The 25,118-nt window shown below is 33.3% G+C and overlaps 1 protein-coding gene across 10 annotated transcripts; it reads right to left on the bottom strand.

Annotated features, from left to right (window-relative positions):
• Positions 1 to 18,324: 18,324 nt before the first annotated feature.
• Positions 18,325 to 24,544, bottom strand: LOC100780812 (uncharacterized). Of its 10 annotated transcripts, none has more exons than XR_420219.4 (9): positions 22,582 to 24,544; positions 22,254 to 22,475; positions 22,030 to 22,167; positions 21,797 to 21,939; positions 19,469 to 19,527; positions 19,252 to 19,385; positions 19,049 to 19,166; positions 18,761 to 18,967; positions 18,325 to 18,593 (listed from the first exon to the last, which is right to left on the bottom strand). XR_420219.4 is itself a non-coding variant. In XM_003555619.5 (8 exons), exons 4-8 carry the CDS (start codon positions 21,889 to 21,891, stop codon positions 18,504 to 18,506), a joined length of 609 nt encoding a protein of 202 aa, XP_003555667.1. In that variant the 5' UTR covers positions 21,892 to 21,939; positions 22,030 to 22,167; positions 22,254 to 22,475; positions 22,582 to 24,544; the 3' UTR covers positions 18,325 to 18,503. The 10 variants fall into 10 exon arrangements, 4 of the variants coding, with proteins under 4 accessions (XP_003555667.1, XP_006605656.1, XP_006605657.1 ...); XR_001386976.3 differs by having other exon boundaries at positions 19,252 to 19,350; XR_420220.4 differs by having other exon boundaries at positions 19,469 to 19,522.
• Between the last annotated feature and the right edge of the window lie 574 nt (positions 24,545 to 25,118).

Genomic DNA, 25,118 nt, shown 5'->3' with positions numbered 1-25,118 from the left:
TCACTAATGAGCAAAGTTGTGTATGACTAGGTCCAAACAAAGTGACTTGCATCCATATGATCCTGAGGTAGATAGGACATTTCATAGGTTGAGTAGAAATTTAGGAGTGTAGTTCTGCATGATAGTGTAATGCATACTTGATTTCATTTATGATTCTATTTTGAGCCTAGTTCTAGTTTTAGTGCTTATGAGTTTGAATTTAGTGCTGATACAATGGCTGATAACGATTGAACTCTTAAGGAATTGGCTACACCTGATGTTGTGTATCAACCTTGGTGCATTCAATATTCTGAGATAGAGGTTACTTATTAGCTAAAGTCTACACTAATCCATTTGCCATCAAAGATTCATGGTCTTGTAGGTGAAGATCCGCACAAGCATCTCAAAGAGTTTCATGTAGTGTGTTCCACCAAGCGACCATAAGACATTCATGAGGATTATGTGAAGATGAAAGCATTTACATTCTCTCTGGATGGTGTGGCTAAGGACTGGTTGTACCTTCAACTAGACCCTATCAACACTTGGGCAGATATGAAGAGAAGATGTTTAGAGAAATTCTTCCTTGCATCCAGAGCAACATCCATTCAAAAAGAAATTTGTGGTATAAGGTAGCAACCTAGAGAGACATTATGAGTACCGAGAGAGATTCAAAAAGTTGTGTGCTACCTGCCCTCACCATCAAGTCAATGAGCAATGATTGATCCAGTATTTTTATGAAGGATTGATGTTAATAGATAGGAGCATGATTGATGCAGCCAGTGGAGGCACTTAATGGACAAAACTCTTGTTACTGCAAGACAATTGATTTCTAACATTGCAGCCTATTGATTGAGCATTTTTAGTTTAGTATTTTCCTATTCTTCTTAGTCTATTTAACCTATCTTTGAATTTTATTTTCTCACCTTAACGCAAATTTGGTCTTAGGAAAATAGTTTGGCTTAATTGATAATTGTTGGTTATTTTTGAATTTTTTTGCTTGCTTGCCATGTCTGCCTTGTGCATGACCTATAGGATGCTACAGAACTCTAAATGGATCACATGAGTATTCCCTGGAAAGATAATGAAAAGATCTACAATTTTTTCAGAAATGAGCTTGGGCCAATTCTTCCGTTTTGATGGTTATTTTAGGCTTGTGTGTTAGAGCCTCTGCACTTGGATTTTGGGCTGGAAATTTTGGGCCTTTGCATTGTGTAAATAGCTTAATTAGAGAGATTAGTTGGGCCTAAACAAGGCCCATCCATTTCTTCTAATTAGTTAGAGTATATATTAGTCTACTTAGTGTAGTTAGTTAGTTAGTTAGTTAGAATAATTTTTGTACAAAATAGAATTTAGAAACTTCTAGTGCAAGTTTTGAGATCAAACTATTTTCTCTCTTTTTCTCTCAACAATTCTTCATCTCTTCAACTCTATTCTTCTCTTCTCTTGCTCAATTTTTTTTGTTCTTCCATTGGTGATGAATATGGAAGGCTAAACAACTAATCAATCCAAGGATCTGGTCCAAGCAGTGAGGAATTTGAGTTCTAGTTAAGTATTTCAAATTTGGTTGTGAATGTTCATCCTCTTCTCCAATTCTATTCTCGATTTTCATGATTTTGAATGTGTTTAGGATTGGAAACAAATTAGATTATTGATTAATTTCCTAATTCGATTGAATTACCTTTAATGACATTGACTGAACTTTCATAATATGATCATCATTTGTAGCGAATTGTGATAATTTAAATTGCTTGGATTTGGTGAATTGGATTAATGCTCTTATATTTGTCTCATATTTTGCTTCAAAACTTTGTTTCTTTGATAATTCTGCATTTCTGTTTCTGTTTCTACATTTTTTTTAATTGTCTATGAACTGTTTGTTGAAATCCCCTACTGTTTATAATTGGATTGAAGTCGAAACCAAATTGAACTATATCTCTGAGTCGACCTAGCTAATTGTTGTACTGCAAAATTAATCCTAGTTTTTTTTGTTTTGGAACAATTTTGGTAATCGTTATCACCAATTATCAGCAATTTGGTACTAGAGTGGTTGCACTATCCAAGGTTGCTGCAAATGAAGTTTTGTTTCTATGGTTGTTGATAACCAAAGACTAGAGAATAAACTCAGAATTGACATCCCTTGTGAGACAACTAGACATTTGTTGTGCACTTGATCATTGATAAGTGCCAGATTTTAGTTATTTTTGGGATTAAATTGTTAGCCCTTATCCTTTGATTGTAATATTTTTCTTATAAAGTACCCTTAAATCTAGTTGTTTATATATATTGTACATTTACTAATATTGTTGTTTAAATATGAAAGATTCATCCATGATTTTGTAGGTTTCAATGGTTGTTTGTTAGATCCAGAAATAGAGCCAAAAAAAGGGCAAAATGATCTTTTCATGAAGGTTTCTAACCCTAAATTCGCCCAGGCTAGCATCCAGCTCACCTGGGCTAAAGATATAACTTCAGCCCTAAGCAAGCAACTCACCTAGGTGAGCGGATGCCTTCACCATGAAGCCACAATTCGCCTCGGTGAGCTGCAGCTCGCCTGGGTGAATTTACCTAGACCCCTTAGTTGTCTTCTATAAATAGCCATGCATTGTTGAGAACAAAAAAATCCAGCAGCCTTGAAATACCAGAGAAGGCGCATAAGAAGAAGGAGAAGAGGAAAAGGGGAGTCGAGGTGCTGCAAAGTTGTAACTGTGGATCACTTCCTTCGTTATTTCTCTTGTTAGTCTTGTGCTTTGTGCAATGATTGGTTAGTTTTTCTTAAGGATTGGATGTAATCTTTGTACCCTTATGTATCCCTTTTGATATTATATGTATTAATATTTTCTACTCATTATTGGTAATTTCATTTTACTCGTAATGCTTGATTCTATTTGATCATTAGTGTCATGAAATTGGATTTTAAGTGAGACTGGAAAGTAATCTTAGAACATAACGTTTTGATTGCAAAAAGCATGAGAATATAATTGTAATGCTGGGATATTTACTACATATGTGAGGAATCAATATTTAGTTAATATTCTTAGGTTCCAAGTGCGAGAGTTCAACTTGGGATAATTTAATGTGTGCATCAGTAATGTTGGAAAATAATTCATATATGTTAATCTTATTAGGATACTAAGGGTATGATTGATGAAATCTAATCCTATGTTTTCTTGAATTAATTCAAGTCGTTATTATTATTTCTGTAATTTACATATTTTCGACGCACTGAATTCCATTATTTCCGTATTTTCCATTATTTTTACTTTTCTTTTACTTTAAGTTGTCTTTAGTTAATCAAACCAAAATCAATGACATTATATTAAATTTGTACATAACTATTGAACTAATAACCTTTATCTGAATAAATTAAGTAAACTCAAGTCCCTATGGAGATGAACTCTTTTATAAATGTGAAACCTATAATGACAACAGGTGTGACATCCTAGAATTTCTACCCGGAATTTTGTAAGTGCTACATTTAAATAATTATATATATATTATTCAGTGCGTGTGTGTGTGTGTGTGTGTGTCTATATATATATATATATATATATATATATATATATATATATATATATATATATATATATATATATATATATATATATATATATATATATATATATATATTCTTGGTAGAAGTATGTACATTGGGGGAAAGATACGCGGGTTAGACTAATTAACGAAGAGTAACCCATAACCAACGGTTATAGATTAATTCGCAATTAATTAGTCTAATATTATCGTTTTGCGTGCAACTTAAAATTTAACAAAACCAACCTCTAAACCACGCTCAGGGTCTCATTCTGAGCGTTTTGATATATATATTGCCTACTTTTGAAAACGGGCCCCGACGAGTGCAGAGAAACGCGAGGAACTGGAACTAGAGAGGCGGCATGCAAACCGAGGCAGGATTTCAGCATCCAAAAAGGTCCAATTTTTTTATCTCCTTTGTGACTGAGTATCAGCTCAAATCAAAGGAAAAAGGTGGGCCCTTTTGCTCCACTTAAAATAGGACATGTGGCAATTGCTTTTAGAAAAGAAAATGGAAAAGAAAAGAAAAAATCATTTTTTTATAAAAAGCCCAAATCTTCTCTCTCTTTCTTCAGAAAATTTCAGCAGCTCTCTTTCCTCCCTCCACGTTGCTTTTCTTCCCTCTTCTTCTCCACCATTGTTGCCTCCCTTGAAGCTCCAAATTCCTCTTCATTTCTACCCCAAATTGCAAGGAAAAGCTATTTTCGGAGTCTTGGAGCATACCTCTACTTCGTGGGGCTTTAAATTTCAAGTAAGGGTGGACTTCTTCTCACTTGAAATTTGTGGGTGTTGGGTTTTTGGGAGCTATAATGGGTAGTTCTACTAGGTTATTGCTTTAGGGTAGTTGTTTGTGAAGGAATTTGTTGAAATTATGCTAAACTTGACATGTTTGATGTAAGCAAAACTACCCATGTTGATTTAGGGTTTAATAATGATGCTTTGTGATTTATGTATGCTCAAAATGTTGATAAAAAACTGGTAGAGAGGATGGGGAGAGTTAACTTAGAGTTAAATGTGAGAATGGTAGTGTTGGAAGTGGAAAAGTGGGAGATTTTGAGGGTTAGAAAAGCCAAATTCAGGGTTAGTGGAAATTGGAGTCTAAAGTGAGTTGATTCTAGTTTAGAATGTCAATTAGGACTTGTAGGAAAGCTTGGTCAGAGCAAATGAGAAAAATGAGTGACAAATGTGAAAGAAAAGAGCCATTTCTAAAGTAAATTGGGTGTTGAGAGGTCAAATTTTGAATAGGTGGAGATTTCACCTTAAAACCAGTTTGAGCAAGTCTAAAACAATGTTATAGACTTGATGAAGATGAGAGTTTACCCCAAAATTACCAATTTTCATTTTCACCTTTCAAACCTTGAGAATGCACTAAATTGGTGGGTTTTGGATACCTATATTTTGCTTTACCTTGGTTTGAAGTTTGTTTTTGGTTTGAACATGATTTATACATGGTTTAGGACTTGTAGGATCCAATTTGAGTGAAATTGGATACAAGCAAGCTAGAATTCAAAATCTGCCAAATTATACAGCAAAAGTTGTCAAATTGTGCAGCAAATTTTGCCAATTATGCAGAAAAATGGTTGTGTAGTGCTGGTCATGGGAAAGGTAGTACATCTCATGTTCTAGATATTTTCTAGCAGATCCCAGCGGTCAAAACTTAGATTTCTGTATTAGGAACCCTCAGTTAAATTTTCAAGGTGATCCAATGGTTAACGAATCAGAACGAATTGAATGTTACTGAGGTATGTGAGTAGGAAAAACTGTGGAATTTGAATGAGTTTTGTGCAGAGTTTTCTGCCTCCACTCTGTCTTTCTTGGTTTAGGGTAGTTTCATGACAAATAGAATTGAATTATTTGGATATTGTGAAAGCTTGGAGGGGTTGATGGGGACCCGGTGCTGAGAAGAACGAGGATAAGGGCTACGTAGGAGTGCGTGAGCTCAATTTAAAGGTGGGCAATTGGGGATGGTGTGCTTATACCTGACTTGTGGAAATGGGAGAGTTGATTTGCGCCATCGCCCGATCGCCACCTAGTACCACATATGACAGGTGCCCCATAATCCAATAAGCTTGATGTGAGAAAACGTGGAAGAGTCAGTCTTCCTACTTTTGTTTGTTGACCACAGAGTGGTACCTGGAGATATGTCGCGGGGGTCAGGAGACCTTGGGGACGTCAGGTGGGGTGCTATTGCCCAAAACCAAGTTTGGCTAATCCCGACCCAACCCGGGCATAGTCAGCCAGTGAGAACCTATGACGTACCTAATCAGGCGAGCTCCTGGTAGTCAACCAATAAAAGAATAAAGTCCACGAAGCAAGGAGGCTTGTGTGGCGGCTGGCCAACTATTTATCTTGGGTGTTATCTGAAAATTACCCTCTGGTAATCGATTACCATTCGTGGGTAATCGATTACAGGGTTTAAAAATGGAGACAAGATGTTAAGTAGCTTCTGGTAATCGATTACCAATTGTGTGTAATCAATTACACAGTATGATAGGGCACTGGTAATCGATTACCAGTTGTGTGTAATCGATTACATAGTGCTACCTGCTACTGGTAATCGATTACCATTTATGTGTAATTGATTACACAGTGTAACTTTTAGATTCTAATGTGCAAAGGCTGTGTAATTCGTTTTAGGCACTGATAATCGTTTACATACTTTGGTAATCGATTACCAGAGAGGAAATCCCTTGAAAAAGACATTTTGACTATGCGTAGCCGTTATGGGACGCATTGTATTGTTACCTGTGTAGTTAGATTTCTTGTGAAAGAGTCTATCCTTTTTCTTTCATCTCTTGTAGATCGCGATGGCAGCGCAGTTGATCCATGATCGCAGTTGACAAAAGGTTCATCAGCTAAGGGGACATTGAAATGCTAGAGAGAAATAAAGTAACTAGATGGGGATATGGCAGAGGTGCATTGGCCTGTAATGCCTTATGCATTCGATACCAAACAAGATGGGCCTGGTCGATCTGACGACCAGTTTGAAGGGCCCACAGCAAGATTAAATCCTCCTCAGAGGCTTGGGCAAGGTTAGTCGACCTAGGAAGCAAAATTCGACAAAGAACATAGTGCATGATGTGACACTCAAATGTAAATGACCCAGCAAGCAATCTGTCGGTCATGTCAGAATGGTCATTACAGACCATTTTTTAAGCATCATGACTTGAATAAACATGTTTCCATTCATCAACAAGAGTGCCCCCAAAAGGAACACCTTGACTGCTCAGTTTAGTCAAACAATAAAATAAAGAGTGATCAACAATAATAAGAATTTGATGCACCTCAGCATAAATGACTTCGTCCTGAATTTTTAGATTATTATAAAAGACTCTAACTAATTCAGGAAAATAAGGCAATTTCAGAGACATAAATTCAACCAGTTCAGAATTTTGAAACACTTGGTAGCAATCAAATGTTTCACCATCAAAGAAATCAATATCTAAATACTTAGGGTCAAGAATGACACGATTACAAAATTGGGAATAATACCTCTAACATCGATCATTGGATGAAAACAGAGTTAATGACCTGGGAGATGAAAAGGAAGGAGGAATTGGTGCTGCTGGGTCACCGGATGTTCCATGGCGGTGGTGGCCTGCAGTGGTGGTGGTGGAGGAGGATCCCTTTTGTTTCTTTGACGATTCTACCATTGGAGCTTGTTTCAGCTAATTCTGATCAATGGGCTTTGTAGAGAATTGAAAAAGAAGAAGTCCAGGCTTTGTTTGAAGTAATTTGACCAAGAAACGAGAAAGTTGTGAGGATTTGAAGTTTAGAGGAGGTTGGGCGCCGTCAAGGAGAAGAGGGGAGTGAGGGTTCTGCGTAAAGAGAGAGAAAGTGCAGCTTTTTATAGGCAGGGACGAGCTGTAATTGATTACAGCCTCTGGTAATCGATTACAGGCTTATCTTGTAACTAACCAAGCTCTCTAGTAATCGATTACAGCCTTGTGTAATCAATTATAGCTTGTTGTTCTATGGTAATCGATTACAGGGAGTGGTAATCGATTACCAGACCCTAAAACATAGCTTTTTCTATAAAAACTAACTATTGTTTACTCATAAAACCTATACACTCATTGTAACTATTATCAACAACAATCAAAGATCCAAAAATAGACATTGAAAAACAAACACCATAAAGTTAACTACATTCATCAAGCACAATCAAAAGTGCAAAAACAATCATCAACAACAATTAATCAACAATAATCATCAAAACACAAACAAAGACAATCATTAATCTCCAATCAACAATTATCAAGACTATCAAAACACAAACAAAGACAATCAAAGACAATCATTAATCCACAATAAAAAATAACCAACAAAAACAAAATTAACAATCATAAGGAAAGAAAATAATAATCAACCAAGTTAACTATTTATCTAAGTCATTGATATCTAAAAGTCCTAATTCTCTTCTAAAAGAAGGTTTCTTTGGTGAGAGGTTTTGTAAAGATATCAGCTAACTGGTTCTTTGTATCAACGAATTATAGTACACAATCCCCTTTTTGAACATGATCTCTCAAGAAATGATGTCTAATCTCAATATGTTTGGTTCTTGAGTGCAAAATAGGATTTTTAGATAGGTTTATCGCACTCGTGTTATCACATCGAATGGGAATATGATCAAGAATTATTCCATAGTTAGAAAGTTGTTGTTTCATCCAAAGTATCTGTGCACAACAACTACCAGCAGAAATGTATTCCACCTCAGTAGTGGATAAAGCAACACTATTTTGTTTCTTACTATGCCATGAAACTAGAGCAAATCCAATGAAATGACAGGTTCCACTGGTGCTCTTTGGGATTTTCTTGAAATCTAGCACACATACAAACACTAAACATTATATCAGGTCTGCTAGCAGATAAATAAAGAAGAGATACAATCATACCTCGATATTTCTTAATGTCTATTGACTGACCGGTTTCATCCTTATCCAAGTAGCAAGTAGTACTCATTGGAGTAGCCATATATTTATCATTTTCCATCCCAAATCTGTGAATCAGGTCTTTGCAATATTTTGATTGATTGATAAATATTCCATTCTTGGTTTGCTTGATTTGCAGCCCAAGAAAAAAGTTCAACTCACCCATCATTGACATTTCAAATTCATTTTGCATATCTTGAGAGAATTCTTTGCAAAGAGAATCATTAGTGGATCCAAAAATGATATCATCAACATAGATTTGAACTAAGAGTATATCATTCAACTTTCTTTTAATAAAAAGAGTAGTATCAACATTACCTCTTAAAAAATCCTTTTCTAAGAGGAATTTACTCAGACGTTCATACTAAGTCCTAGGGACTTGTTTTAAGCCATACAAAGCCTTTTTCAGTTTAAAAACATTATTAGGATTTTTTGAGTTTTCAAAACCAAGGGGTTGATCTACATATACTTCCTCTTGGATAAAACCATTCAAAAAGGCACTCTTCACATCCATTTGCTAAAGTTTAAAATCCATTATGGATGCAAAGGCTAATAACATTCTAATGGCTTCTAATCTGGCAACTGGAGCATATGTTTCCTCATAATCTATTCCTTCTTCCTGATTGTATCCTTTGGCTACTAACCTAGCCTTATTTCTAATTACTATCCCATTCTCATCTAATTTGTTTCTAAATACCCATTTTGTTCCTATAACTGGATGATTATCAGGCTTCTCAACTAATTCCCAAACTTTATTTCTTTCAAATTGATTCAACTCTTCTTGCATAGCTATGATCCAGTGTTCATCAATTATGGCTTCTTTTAAATTTTTAGGTTCAATCAAAGAAACAAAAGCCATATTGTTGCAAATATCTTTGAGAGATTGTCTAGTTGTTACCCCTTTTGATATATCACTCATGATGTTGTCAAGAGGATGGTATCTTGAAGTTCTCCACTCTCTTGGAAGATCAGCACTTGTTTTTGTTTAATCAATGTGAAAGTCTTCATCATTTCCCTCTCCTTTGTCTTTGTGATCTTTGCCATGAATATGCATTTCTTCTAAAGATTTTGAAATATCGTCTAGAGTATCCTTTCTTGGCAAAATTGCATTAGTTTCATCAAAAGCAACATAGATGGATTCTTCAATAATCATAGTTCTTTTATTATAAATTCTAAATGCTTTACTGTGCAAGGAATAGTCAAGGAATATACCTTCATCAGATTTTGCATCAAACTTACCTAAGTTATCTTTGTCGCTGTTTAGTGATCGAGGCCGTACCTGAATCAAATAAACATTAAAAATGCAGTAACTAGGAAGTGATCCTAGGTCATCTCCCAACAAGCAATGGTCAACCAAACATTCATAACATATAGTAATAAAATAGTAACGAATTGGGGGGGGGGGGGGGGGTTGTTTGTTTTTTGTAAATTAAACAGCAAGTAAATTTGAATTAGAAAATATCAGAATTAAAACATGTTTCCCCTTGATTTACAAGCAAGTCTCTTATCCTAGGTTACGAGGATTTATCCTTTATCAGTTCAACCACTTAATCCAACCCTACTTTAAATTACTAAGCGAAATTTAACATAAGGCATTCATTATTTGATTAAGCAACACATACACCAATTAATCATGAACAAAACTGATCATTAAGCATGAACGTAAATTAAGCGTAGAGACAATTAATCAAGCACTAAGCATGCATGGACTAATAGCAACAAATACAGAGTAATTGGTGAAGAGGAAAAACTGATCAGAATTCAATAGTAATAATAAAACCTCAAAGAGAGTTGTGCTTGATCCTCAAGAGAAAATAACGTTGGAGACTTAGCCTTCCATTAATCAATAGAATACGAAATTGTAGTAGAAAACAAAGAAAACTAGAATTATTCTCAAAAACGAAAAAAAAAACTAAAACGAAAGAGAGAGAGAGAGAGAGAGAGAGAGAGAGAGAGAGAGAGAGAGAGCTTAAAACTAAAACCTTGGTGTTGTTATATAGTTCTCAGCCCCAAAGCTTACAAATTTGTTTTAAGTCAAAGCCCATAAATAAAATAAAATCTAGATAAGATAAGACAAAATCTAGATGAAATAATATCTAGATGAAATAAAATCTAGATAAGATAAGATCTAGATAAAATAATATCTAGATGAGATAAAATCTAGATATGATAAGATAAAATCTAGATGAAATAATATCTAGATGAGATAAAATCTGGATAAGATAAGATTTGGTAGAATAAAATTGTCTGCTCTCTTCAAGTCCAAGCCCAATTCCGGATTCAAGCCCAATTACTTATAATTCTCCTAAAATTAAATTAGAAACACAAAATTAATCCAGTAGGCCCGAATGATAAAACTGCATAATTAATTTGATAATTAAGGCTAATCAGTAATTAAAATGGTGACAAAAAGGGTTAAGAAATATGAGAAAATGATGACACACCATTTAGCACAAAACATTTACATCCAAACACATGAAGATGTGAAATGTTTTGTTTTCTTCCGTTATATAATTCATATGGAGTTTTCTTCAAGATTGGTCTAATTAAAGCTCTATTCATGATGTAACATGCAGTATTTACAGCTTCAGCCCAGAAATATTTGGGAAGAAATGTATCATTAAGCAAAGTTGTTGCTATTTCTTCTAAAGATCTATTTTTCCTCTCAACAACTCCATTTTGTTGAGGGGTTCTAGGTGCAGAAAAATTATGTTCAATGCCATGTTCATCACAAAATGATTCAAAATCTTTATTTTCAAATTCTCCTCCATGATCACTCCTAATAAATGCAATTTTGAGATTTTTCTTATTTTGAATAATTTTAGCAAGTTTCTTGAAAGCATGAAAAGCATCTCTTTTATGAGTGAGAAATAATTTCCATGTAAATCTAGAGTAAGCATCAACTATAACAAGAGCATAATAGTTTCCTCCAAAACTCATAGTTCTAGAGGGACCAAAAAGATCCATATGCAAAAGTTGTAAGGGTTGAGTTGTATACACAATATTCTTTGATTTGAAAGAAACCCTTACTTGTTTTCCTTTTTGACAAACATCACACAATCTATCTTTTTCAAATTTAAGTTTTGGTAAACCAATAACTAAATCTTTAGAAATTAGTTTATTTAAATGTTTCATGTTTATATGGGCAATTCTTCTATGCCATAACCAAGGATCATCATCTTTACTAAGAAAACATTGATCATGATTTGGTGTTTGATCTAAATTTATCATGTAAACATTATTTTTTTCATAGCCTATATGCTTTATATTTCTCTCATGTTTGTTTTCAATGACACAGTTATGAGAGTCAAATGATACTAGATAGCCTTTATCACATAATTGACTAACACTTAGCAAACTGTGCTTAAGATCGTCAACAAGTAGAACATTTTCAATGGAGGTAGATGAATTCGTACCTATTTTTCTGACTCCAAGAATTCTACCTTTATTGTTGTCGCCATAAGTCACATGTCCACTTTTCTTGGGAGAAATATGAGTGAACTTTGATGTATCTCCCATCATGTGTTTAGAGCATCCGCTATCTATGTACCAACTCTTCTTCAAAGAAACCTATATGATCATGTTTATCACTTAGGTACCCAAACTTTCTTGGGTCCTTGTGTGTCAGTTTTAATAAAAGATCCTTTAGGACCCATATCATTTTAATATTATTACTATTGTTCTTAAAATAGCATGTAGATGTACCATGTCCTTTCTTTCCACGGTAAAAACAAGTTAAGAAAGGAGAATTATTCTTTTGTGTGGATGCAAAGAAATTTTTATAAAAAATTTTGTTGTTTATCAGGTTTATATCCTAACCCAGCCTTATCAAAAACACATCTTTGCTTTCCTAATATAATATCTAAACTATTTTTGCCAATAGAAAATTTGGCAAGAGAATTTTTCAAATCCTTGATTTCTTCTATATACTTGTTACAGCAATTACAAGAATTAGATGCTTCTATATTATCATGTATTATTTTTATGGTGGAAGAATGATTTGTGTCAATTGATCTTAAAGTTTTGACTTCAGTTCTAAGATTTTCTAATTCTTCATTTAATTTTAGAACTTCTTTTTCTAAGTTTGAAATAGTTTTCTTAGAAAATGAAACTAGTTTTGCAAGTTTGATGTATTCTTTATGTAAATCAGTGAATGCATCTTGTAATTCATCAAATGAAATAGATAAGTTGTTGTCAGAAGATGTTACCTCTTCATCGCTTTCATAATTCTTGGCCATTAGAATCAGGTTTACAACTTCATTTTCTGAATCTTCATATGAGTCTGTATCATTGTCTTCCCAAGTAATGTAGGCCTTCTTTGCTTTCTTATCATTGAAAGTTTTCATTTCAGATTTCTCTATTCTTTTCTTGAAACTTGGGCAATCAACTCTCAGATGTCCTGGTTGATTGCATTCATAACATTTTGGAAGAGAGGATGAATCTTCTGCTCTTTTCTTTGATTTGAAATTTGATCTTCTTTGATTTCCTTTGTTTCTTAGAAATTTGTTGAACCTCTTTACAAAGAAACTGAAATCATCATCTTCGTCTATTTCATTTAAATCTTCTTTATCACTTCCTTCTTGAATTGAGGATGAAGCTTTAAGTGTGATTCCTTTCTTTTTCTTATCATTCTCCTCATGTTGATTCAGTCTTATTAGTTCTATTTCATGTTCCTGTAACTTTCCAAACAAAGTTGCAAGAGACATGTTAGAAATATCCCTTGATTCTGTAATAGTCGTTACCTTTGGTTATCATTCCCTGCTTAAACATCTCAAAACTTTATTAATAAGATGCTCATTGGGAAATATCTTTCCTAATGATGCAAGATGATTTACTATGTGTGAATCTCTTTTGCATGTCCTGTATAGTTTCATTAGGATTCCTCCTAAACAATTCATATTCATGAGTTAAGGTATTTATTCTAGACCTTTTTACATTTGTTGTTCCTTCATGGCTTACTTGTAAGGTATCTCACATATCTTTTGCACTCTTGCAATTTGACACCCAAAAGTATTCATTCATTCCTAATGCAGATGTAATTATATTTTTGGCTTTTAAATTATATTGTACTAACTTCTTTTCCTCCTTATCCCATTGTTCCTTAGGTTTTTCTATGGTTGTATTTCCTACTACTATAGGGATGTAAGGTCCAATTTCTAAGCTTCCCAAATATTTAAATCTATAGCCTCTATGAAAATTTGCATGCGGGTTTTCCAATAATGATAACCCACGCCATTGAAAAAAGGAGGCTTATTTATAGGGTTCCCTTCGGGAAATAAAAAGTTTGATGAGGCCATATTCTTGAAGTTTCTAAACTTTGTACAAGAATCTGATACCACTTGTTAAACAAGTGACCTCAATAACTTAAGGGGGGGGTGACTTAAGTTTAAAAAATTTTCCCTAACAAATTTTAATTCTCTTTTGAAATGAAATACGCAAACTTAATATAAACAAAGTAAAGAACAATTCAATCAATACTTCTTTAAAATAAGCAAAGTAAAATTAAAATGCAATAAATTAAAGAAGTTTAGGGAAGAGATAAATGCAACCTCAGTTTTAAACTGGTTCGGTCACGCCTTGTGCCTACGTCCAGTCCTCAAGTAACCCACTTGATATTTCCACTAACTTGTAAATTCCTTTTACAATTTCTAAACCACACAGGGATACCCTTCCCTTGTGTTCAGAGATCCTTACAAATCAAGAGACCCACTGTCTCTTGAATAACAGTTGTTTTCTTTGAAGTAAAGAAGAATGTTTCTCTCTTATAGAGAAGAATGTTACAAGATGAAGATCTTATAAGAATCCTTAATGATTTTGAAAGTGTTTGGCCAAAGGTTCTTTTGAGAGGATAGGACAATTATTGTTCTGAAAAACTTTGAAGAATTTTGAACACAAGTCACATATTTATAGGTCTTTGGTGGCCTTTCAAAAACTTGTGAAGAGTTGTGACTTTTCAGAGTTATTTTCAAAATTTCTTCACTGGTAATCGATTACAGATATGTGGTAATCGATTACATAGTTAATTTTGAGAGGTTATGCCTTTTCAATTTAAAATTCAAACTTTTCTATTACGGTAATCGATTACACAATTGTTGTAATTGATTACATATTTAAAATTTAAATTCAAAACTTTCTAAACGTTGTTTTAAAACAGTTTTGCCTCTGGTTTCACTTAGGTTTCACTTGTCCAAGTGTTCCTTAAGATGTCTAGCATCACTGTTGCGAAGAACCAAGACAATGAGTTGATTCTGACTAGAGTGGCCGACAGTTGACAAGTTTGCATTGGCTATAGAAGACTTAACCTAGAAACTTGCAAGGACCATTTCCCTCTCCTACTTATTAACCAGGTTCTGGAGAGGTGGGCATGTAAATCACATTATTGTTTTCTTGATGGTTTTTCATGTTACATGCATATTCACATTGCACCGGAGAACCAACACAAGACCACATTCACCTGTCCATTTGGCACATTTGCCTACACCATGATGCCCTTTGGCCTATGCAACGCTCCTGGAACCTTCCAAAGGTTCATGGTGAGTATCTTTTCTTATTTACTCGAGAGTTGCATGGAGGTGTTTATGGATGATTTCACTGTTTATGGTTCCTCTTTTGATGCATGTTTGGATAGCCACTCTAGAATTATTGGCCGATGCATTGATACTAATCTTGTTCTTAACTTTGAGAAATGTCATTTTATGGTACATGAGGGTATAGTCTTAGGGCATTTGGTCTCTAGTAGAGGTATTGAGGTCGATGTAACACCCTGAAATTTCGATAATTGAAAATAGATGTTTGATGTTTTTCTTGTGTTATTTGATTACTTGAGTAATTTGGATGAGTTAAGGTATTGTGTGAATTAGCCATGTGTGATTTTCTTGAAGTGGATGTTGAGTTATGTCGACTTTTATTGATTTAGGTTGAAATTATGAGATTTCAAATTTTACCTAAACCTATTTCACTAACACTGCAATCCTAGATTCGTTAACCATTGTATCGCCTTCAGATTTGAACTATAGGCCTACAACCCAATTCGGCACATTTTGACTATTGTGATTTGAAATATATAATCTTCAGTATGAGATATGATATTTTCACCAAAGCAATAAAATTTGTTGGAGCAGAATTCGCCCAGGCGAATCAAATTTCGCCCAGGCTAGCCAAATTTCGCTTGGGCGAGTCTTGCAGGCTACAAATATGTCCAACAGCGTTAAACATCCATTTTCACTTCCATCTCTTCCCCTAAACCCTCCCCCAACACCCCCAACCTCCTCCTCCACCACCACTGACCACCGGTGACCGCCATGAGCTGTCTTTGTTTTGTCTTCGAACCATCGCACGAAGAAGAACAGTTTAATCGGAGTGGAATTGATGCAATCCTACTTCGTAAGGGCATTGGGTAGAAGACTCCAAGTAGATTGGGCTAGAGATCCAAGGGAAGGCCCTAGAGTTCTCATGAGCTTTAGGGTAGATTTCGAGCCCATGGGCTAAGTATGAGCCCGCTTATCTTTGTAAATATTAGAATAGGTTTTTCCTTCGTCTGGGCCTTGTATTTTGGTCATTCTAGTAGTATAGTGTTTTAGCCTTGTATTTCGGGGCATTTTGAGTAGTCTTTGTAGTAAGGACTTTTTTTTGTATTTTCATGTTTTTTGTCATGGGGGTGAGCTTAGCTATTATAGGGTGTGTATAGCTAAGCTCTAGCTTCTCATCTCAAGGAGGTGAGCTTAGCTATTAGAGAGGTATGTGTAGCTAAGCTCTAGCTTCTTTAGGAATCTTCTTAAGGAAGTTTCTCAAGGAGGTGAGTTTAGTTATGAGAGGGGTGTGTGTAGCTAAGCTCTAGCTTGTTTTTCTTTCTCTTATATGTTTGGTTTCTTTGGGCCAAATCATTATTTTCTTTTGCTTCTGATGAATGTCTAAGCTCTTCTATATTTAGTTTTCTTACTCATACCTATAATGACGGTCATATTCAGTACTCAAATGTTTTCTTTGCAGCTTTGTGCTAGCTGAACTCCATATTGTTTATTGATTCTTGACATTTTGTTTATTGATTCCTGAAGGATCCCGGGGGTACTGGTCTGTTGCTTTTTTTGAACAGGTAGCTTCTTTGGGAAATAACATTGTCATCCAAATTGCAGCCGAAGGATCCCAGGGGTACTGATCAGTATTTTCATCCTGTTAGTTTAACTGCATGTTTAAATTTTATGTCTAAACCTCCCATTATACATATCTTTGGAGCAAATTGCACTGTTATAGTACCTACTCCTTTAGCAATTATTGTTCTTGATTGAGCAGTTTTTTATGTCTAAGATCAGTATTTGTTTTTATTTTTAATTCCCCTCAATTTTCTTTAATGGATTTCTTGATATTTTCCATATGAGAAATTAAATGGCTTTCATCCAACAACTAGAAGTTGTGGGTATGTGGTGGTTCTCATCCATTTTTTTCCCTTTTTCATTTTAACTTTGATTCTAATACCAAAGTTTCCTTATATTTTTTTATGAACTTTCTTACTTTCTTTCTTTTCTCATCCTACAATTTTTTTGGGGATGCTTTCTTACGATTTTTGGTTTTTTTGTCAATTCATGGTTGGATTTTTTATATCTTTGTCTTTGAATCAGTTTCTGGTGGAGTTTGTTTAGAAAAAAGTGTGGCTAAATAATTTTTCCCTCATATTAATATACATCTCTATGTCGTTTTCTTGAACAGTGAGTTCTTTTAATCATCTTTTTTGTCATTTACATTTTTCACTTAATAGCTCTTAACTGATTGAAATATGATGTCTGGTTCTTCTTTATGGAGGGCAAATTGTTACTTGGAAGAATCATCGAAAGGAAAAACTTTTTTTTATGAGCAGTAAGGTAAAAAAAAAAATAGTGGCACTTATGAAAAATTTGTGTTTGAGATTGAATTCATGTTTCTCTATTTTATTATCAACCTTGAATGATATTTGAAGATCAAATTTCTTTTGAATTTGTTTCATTTATTTGCGATTGTTTACATATAGTTGATGTCATTTATGAAGAATTTCTATTGAACAGGTTAGCTGGAAACAGCCAAAAATAATCAGAAAAGGAATATCAACTTGCCTAGTAAGGGTTAGTTTTATTTCACTCACTAGTGGTAAAAATATACTTGACTTTTGTATATGATAATTCTAAGAAGATTTGACCTTCCTCTGCAATGGAATGACATAATCCTCAACACTGGCATTGGAGATGAAATTTCATTTTACTGAAAGATTGTCATAAACTTTTGTTTGACAAGTTGCTATAAGTTTTCGATGAGATCTGTAATTTGAGTGATATCTTAAAAAAGATTAAGAATTTATCAGAAAAACTGGAATGATAGTTATACGGCTTCAACAGTACAGTTCCTTTTATATCTGTCTTGAAAAAAAAAATACTAAATCACTACCCGTGCGTATCCGCGGGCTGCGGACTAGTTTATATAAAAACTAAAGAGAAGAAGTGATAATAACTTGAACACATAAAGTGTCATGTTTATGTTAGCTAGATACTACTACGTGTAGTTTCACTTTTATGGGTTTGACTTTGTTAATTTTTTAGAATATTATCTAAGGCCCAAAATTATCGAACACATTCTCAGTTTATATTAACATTTTGCTTCTAGTCATTATGACTGTAAAAATAATTCTAATTATCAAAGACATGTCGTAGTATAAGTTATGTATATAACGTATAATTTCAAACAACATATGATTTAAAATAGCTCAAATTATCTTAATAATAGTCCCATTTTTGAGGTCGTTAATTTTCAATATATTTTAATATTCAGATATATTGCTACTGGTTGTCCATTATAGTAAATCTATTTCTAATCAAGTTCTATGAAGAAGTTAGCTTATCAGATTTTTAAAAATCAAGTCTGAACAAAAGTTAAACTACATATGCATAATATAAAGATAGGTTTGTTCAATAAAACATATTACACCAATCAGACTACTTCTGTATTTCAGCAGACTTTGATTTGTTGACAAAAGTAATTCCACATCAGCAGCATCAGATACACTTTGATAAAAGCATTTTACTTTGTTTCTTTACCATCTCAATCAATACAACCAGGAGCATGATGTTGTTTGGTTACCTTCAATTTGTTTTCCTTGACAGATAGACAGAGAGCACGTTTAGCTTGCCCCTAAAAATCATTGTCTTATAAGTTAGTAATTGTATAGTGCAACTGGTAAGGAATATAAATATATATATATATATATATATATATATATATATATATATATATATATATATATATATAGTGCAACTAGTAAGGAATATATACATATATAGCACAAAAATATAGGTAACCTCATCAAATTGGAAATAGTGTTCCCCTCTCTGGAGCATTCTCAAAATCTCCTTCTCATGACATATTTCAGACACAGAGTACCCATCATGATCGCTAACATTGCTACTTGATGTAGCTGATCCTTCAATTCTTGTGTCTACTAAAAATAATAGGTCCAATCCATTTAGATCATACAGTAGTGCTGGTAACTCCTGAGCATATGGACCCTTGAGACAATGTTAGAGTAAATTTAATTAGTGCATTTCTAAGTTTTTGAAATGAATATGTTTAAACTTCCAAGTGCTTACCTCAATGTGTAAAACAATATCTTTGCACGATATTTTCAGTAATATTTTGACATCCTTATATGGTAATTTAAAGCAGGCATTACCAGTTCCATCATACACTTGGACTCTAATATTGTACCTAACATGTATTTAAATTAGGAACATTAATGGTTAGTGTGTATAAAGCACAATATAGCAGGACATGAGGAAAGTTGAATGCTTACTCTGGAATCAACTTGTAGGCAAAAAAGTTAGCAAAATCATTTATACTCTTGATCCTATCAGCATTAACGACATCAAACCATTGACCTTTCTCAACCAAACTGCAAATTTTGGCCCACACGGTACATTATCCGCCCTTAAAGAGATAATACATGTTTTAATAATACAACAATCAAATGACAGGCAATCACATATGATATATTAGTGTTGCATACTAACCCATCCAATTAAATGTAAATCACCAACATGTTTCCTGCGGTGAAAGGTAAGGAACTTTTCTACCAATAGATTAACAACTTTGTCAAGCACAAAAAAGCGAATTTTTTTTCCTTATGAAAATAGAGTGACCAACACCAAATATAAAGAACATCACATGTTAAACTAATAAGCATTTTGCTAACAGATAAGTCATTTCTATACCGTTTTTTTAATGAAACAATTTCAGGAATCTCAGGATTTAAGACCATTCATGTTACACTACATCTTCTATGATTGCATCTGCTATACAATTTGACGATAAAAATTTTCAGGTATGGGTTGTAATTGAATTAGTTTATAAACCTATTGTCAGTACTAATAGTATTAAAAAATAAAACTAACCAAAAAATAATGAATCGTAAGCCTTCAAACTGGCAAATTGCAATGATGTCATAGGTATTGAACCCTCTATGTTATGCAAATACTCTTGAATAGTGGTGACATCTTCATGAGAAATACTGAATTCAATTTGACCCCTACATCTAAAATGTGTTTAAGTGGTCATGTCAAAGATAATTAAAATACACAATAAATATATGATTTAAGATTTTGTATTTTGTAGTTAAATACATACATCAGTTGCCCAAAAATTCTTGGAAAACTTCCACCATTTTGCACAAAAGACCTTTCAGATGTTATTGCTGTTAGTAACCCAACAATAGCTATAACAAATTTTAGAATGATTATTTAGATAGTAGTGCAATAAATTTAAAATATTTAATGGATTTTATTTTTACTAACAAATCAAACCTATTAGATGCTTTGTATTTTATGGTAACTTTAAAATCTCTACAATGGGTGGTAGTGGTGCAAGGCCAATTGTTGTTAGTTGCTCGCATGGAACATAAGTTAGAACAGAATACCTTGTCACAAACAACCAAAAATCATGATTTGTTACCCTAATGTTACCATCATTATTTGCAACCATTACATTCTGAAAGATATAAACTTTGTCCTCTTTGATATTTAATCCTAGCAGATTGTAGATGCCTTCTCTTATAGAGACTTAAATCTTAGTTTTTTGATACACACAACATAAATTAGAAATGCTAGAGCCAAATAAACAGTATGAATATCAATGTTGAACTTATATTCATAGTCTTTCATAAAATGACAAAGGAAAAAAAAATTATTAACTTTATAACTGAAATATAAGTAAAATGCATTATACATTTGTTGTTGTGGTTATTACTACTAATTTTATTTACTATAATTAAACCATATTCAGCCTAAAAAACTGAATAATCACTGTACAAATTTTCCACATTGTGCATATTAAAATATGTGACATCATACCCTACACAGTTTGCATCTCCAATTTCCAGACACATTCAATCTTTGAAACAGGCATAATAATTTTTTTTTTTTTGATCAGCAAAGAAACAGGCATAATAATAACTTAAAAAAAGTAATGATCATGTTACATGGGAGTCAAGAACTATCATTTCCAAATATGGTAACTCATATTAGTAAGGAAGGGTGAACTCATTGCTACTAAAAGAGAAATAGAAAATACAACAACAATCACAACGCTAATAACAAAAACTAATAAAATGAAGAAACAGAAAAGACATTAGAGTTATTGAGGAGGACAACACCAGGAGATTGATGGAGCAGTGCTTTAGAACAATGAAAATTCGAGTAGAAGAACATGCTAATCGTGATTTAGTGCAGAGAGACGAAACAACAATGAAAAAGAAGTTGAGTATGAGAAAGAAGTTGGTCTTTGTGAGGTAGTGCAAAGAGAGAGATGAAATGTATTCATTTGTGAGAAACTTTACTTGAGAAGCTAAACTTGCCTACCAAAGCTGTAGTAGTGCCCTCGGTAAGTCTAGAAGACAATTGTGCTAATGTCAAATCAATCACTTTGCCACTACATCTTTCATAATAATAATAATAATAATAATCATAATAATAATAATAAATGATTTATAAATATATAAAAACAATAGACACCTATTTTATTTGGATATTATACAATATATGGTATTATAGTTATAGTAAAATTTATTATAATTATAACTTCAAATATTATATTTAATCCTACTTTATTTAAATATAGAATTAAACTAAAATTGCTAAATTAGTTAGTTGTTGTAAACTTCTTTTAGCATGCTGAAATTATAAGATTTTTAATTTACTTTAAAATATATCCAAAATGTTCCTTTCAGCTCTCAATATTATAGTCATAACCTCCAATCTAAATCTGATACTTAATATATTAGTATGCTTTGTATAGGAATAAGATAATAAATTATGCTCAATTGATATAATAAATTTGGTTCAAACCTTGTAATAGTAGTTGAGCAATCATTTGCACAACCTGCATGGGGGCGCCTCAACTTTCTTAAAGCATTTTGGGCAGCCTTCATAGCTCCACCCATTTCCCACAAATATTTTGTCAATGGTTGCCACGGTGATACAATTGGTCACTTTGCAGACCAAAAGAAACAAACTTTAGTCAACAAACCAAATATTAATTATTTTGAAATAGTAATCTACTTTGGAATTCCTTCTGGTACCTTTTTAACATCACTTAGTTCTCCCAAGCTTTTGATTTCAGCATTATAAAGAAACTGGTCTTCAGATGACAATTGAGAGGATTAAGAGAATTGTATGGTTTTCTTAGATCAATCTGACTAAGCCCACTAAAATCAATCCTTAAAACATATATAAGATGTTATAAATTAAACCTGACTATAGTGGTAATTTCCATATGCTACATAATGATAGTGTAAAAAGATACCTTTTGATAAATTCTTCAAACTCAAGAAGCTCAGCATTAATGTACAGTTTATAACCATATATTGAGTTTTGAGCAGTAACTAGATATTTGGTTTAAGCTTTGTTCTCTTTAATCTTTGCTTGCTCCAGCACCAAGGTGACTGGACCATCTCCATGTTTGTCCAAAAAACCTTTCAGCTGCAATGCAAAGCCTTCCCACAATGTACATGTAACAGTGTTACCTCTGGTAGCACCAAAAGATCAATAAACAACTCGTGAATATTGATAAACTTTTATTTTGTTAATCACTTACAATCCAACTCTAAAAGAGCAAAAAATGAAATAGCTACCATTCATTCCTCAACATGAGAGACACCTTTATGCGTTTACTGTCCAATTGCCACTGGACTACATCAACAAACTCCCCAATAAGATCTGGGACAAAAAGAAACATATTATTTCTATATGCACAGCTATTGAAGAAACTAACATTGTTATTCTCATAATATAGAAGTAAAGCATATCGTTTTAAGATATCACTCTGAGCATTTTGGCTGGTGAATGCCTCAAATTCTGTGAAACAGAAACAATAGGAAGGGATGTCTGGTAGGTCCTTTTCCTTAACCATAGTTCCTCTGGCAAATATAAGCTTGTATTTGTGATTGGATCCCCTATACTGCCTAGTGCTATTTTCAACCTCAAAGTTTTGCACAATATAAGTTTGATTCTCCGTCAACTGGTTTTTCCATTTTTCAATGTCTTGACTCTTAACATGAGCAAGAATTTTGTCACCCTAATTTCACATGCAGCAATGCAAATTATAAGAGAATCTCATAACTGTGAACCGTTGTATTAATCTTAGCGCCTAAACAACGAAATTCGCACCGTCTGGTCCATGAAGATCATTTCAATATGCAGCAATGCAAATTATAAGAGAATCTCATAACTGTGAACCGTTGTATTAATCTTAGCGCCTAAACAAAGAAATTCGCACCGTCTGGTCCATGAAGATCATTTCAATATTGGATCTTGGAGTTCTAAAAACATTCCAAATTTTTTTTATTTTGATTGCCATTTTCCACGTTTCCTTTGAATCGTCAATCTGGCTTATCCAGTTACATTTACATACCATTCTTGGTTGTTCAATACATGAATGATTTTCCATTAAGATACACACTATCCATCAATTATGTCTTCACTAATATCCACATCGTTGACATGTAAAGGGTCAACCAATAATATCACTTCACACATCATATATGTATAAAACCCCCAAAACATGTAAAATTACATGTGTCTAAAAGCCACACAATTATAATACTCACAAATCGCAGATGATAAAATCTTCAAACTCAACCTAAGGAATCCCAAATGATTATAACAACTACAATTCAATATTTAAGAGTTAAGGGTGTCTAACATCCGCGGTTCAATTTTATTTTAATAAAAGCTATAGATTTTATAACTCCCAAAGTACAATATATAACAATCATAAATCTGCATGAAGCACACTTAGTACATATTCATTCTCAAAGTTAATAACATCGTGCAAAATAGTCAAAAGTTATTCATATTCACAAAACTTATTCATAAAACTCGATCCATAAAGAGAAAAAGGATCATTTTTTCAAGAACATTACATACATCACAACCAATATCAATAGCCATGTTACTAAAAATCGAGTTCAACCATAGAAGTTCGAGATGAAAATAGCGCAAAATAAAGTCGCAGTGAAGGAGTAGAATCACAGAGAAGAAAGACACAGACAAAGCAAGTGCGAAGAAACCCTCATCGGTGTCTCATAATAAATAAATATAAATAAAAAGTGGAGATGGGAAAATCCTTTCCAGAATCGATGTTGTTCAGCCACGGACACGCTCGCGAGGTAGCAGACATTCACGTCGAAGAAGAAGGAGAAGATCTTTGTGGCGAAGGAGAAGAAGCAAAGTGAGATAGTGAGAAAGGGCAACGTTTAAGCGAAGAAAGAGAGAAAGTGTATAAGAGAACTATGGAAAAGAGGCAAGGGAGACGTTTGCTTTTCCCACTAAGTTCATTTTCCTTTCCAACTGCTCTGACATTGATGTGAGAGGCAAGGGAGACGTTTGCTTTTTGGGGTTTTTCTCGTGGCTCGAGGTGGAATTGTGGATGAGACCCTCTAGAAAATTCTAGCATAACCATGGAACTGTGGAATTGTGGAAGACATCTGGATTTGAAGACACTAAGCTTTGTGAGATTTTATTAACATTGAAGAGAGAGTGAGTATCACGTGGAAACATATAGAACCAGCTGGGGAAAGAGGGAAGTATGCTCGTGTTTTTGTGGGAGTTAATGAAAGAATCACTATTTTTATTTTACTGTTAAAATGCATCATGCTTTTAGTTAATTTTAGCTATTAGCTATTACTTTTTATATTACCATTAGCTAGCTGACGCTGGTTTTTATATATATATATATATATCAATTTAGGAAAAAAAGTTAAACTTTTATTATTTAATATTTTGTTAGTGTATCATATAGTTTTACTGAGGTTTACAAAATATATAAAACATATCATAATTCAAAATAATAAGAAAAAAAAATAGCCCATTATAAGATTTCAAACTAGTTGTAGAAAAAAATACAAACGATATTCATAATCAATATAAGTAAAATATTACTACTTTAAATTTTATATTTTGTGATACACAAATCAGCCAATTAAGATTTTAATTTGATTGCAAGTTGTACATTGTTTTCTCTTTGCTTTTTGTTATACAAAGCGAATAACAAATTTAATTATTTTCATGTTGTCATTGTTATACATGTGCAACATTTTTTATGACCTTTCATATACATGTGGTATTAGCAAAATACATTCTTCACTTTATAGACAATAATAAGAATTCA

The sequence above is a fragment of the Glycine max genome, chromosome 20, assembly GCF_000004515.6.
Source record: "Glycine max cultivar Williams 82 chromosome 20, Glycine_max_v4.0, whole genome shotgun sequence".
Taxonomy (NCBI): domain Eukaryota; kingdom Viridiplantae; phylum Streptophyta; class Magnoliopsida; order Fabales; family Fabaceae; genus Glycine; species Glycine max.
The sequence above is the reverse complement of the archived record's forward strand: the minus strand, read 5'-3'. Positions and strand labels throughout refer to the sequence as shown.

Bases quoted from the DNA above. Each gene is read 5' to 3' on its own strand.
- LOC100780812 (XM_003555619.5), bottom strand. From the start codon at position 21,891: ATGGGTGGAGCTATGAAGGCTGCCCAAAATGCTTTAAGAAAGTTGAGG. The intron at 19,351-21,796 runs GTTTGAACCAAA...CAAAATTTGCAG, and splicing joins TGCTCAACTACTATTACAAG to TTTGGTTGAGAAAGGTCAAT. The intron at 18,594-18,760 runs GTTACCTATATT...AATGATTTTTAG, and splicing joins ACTATTTCCAATTTGATGAG to GGGCAAGCTAAACGTGCTCT.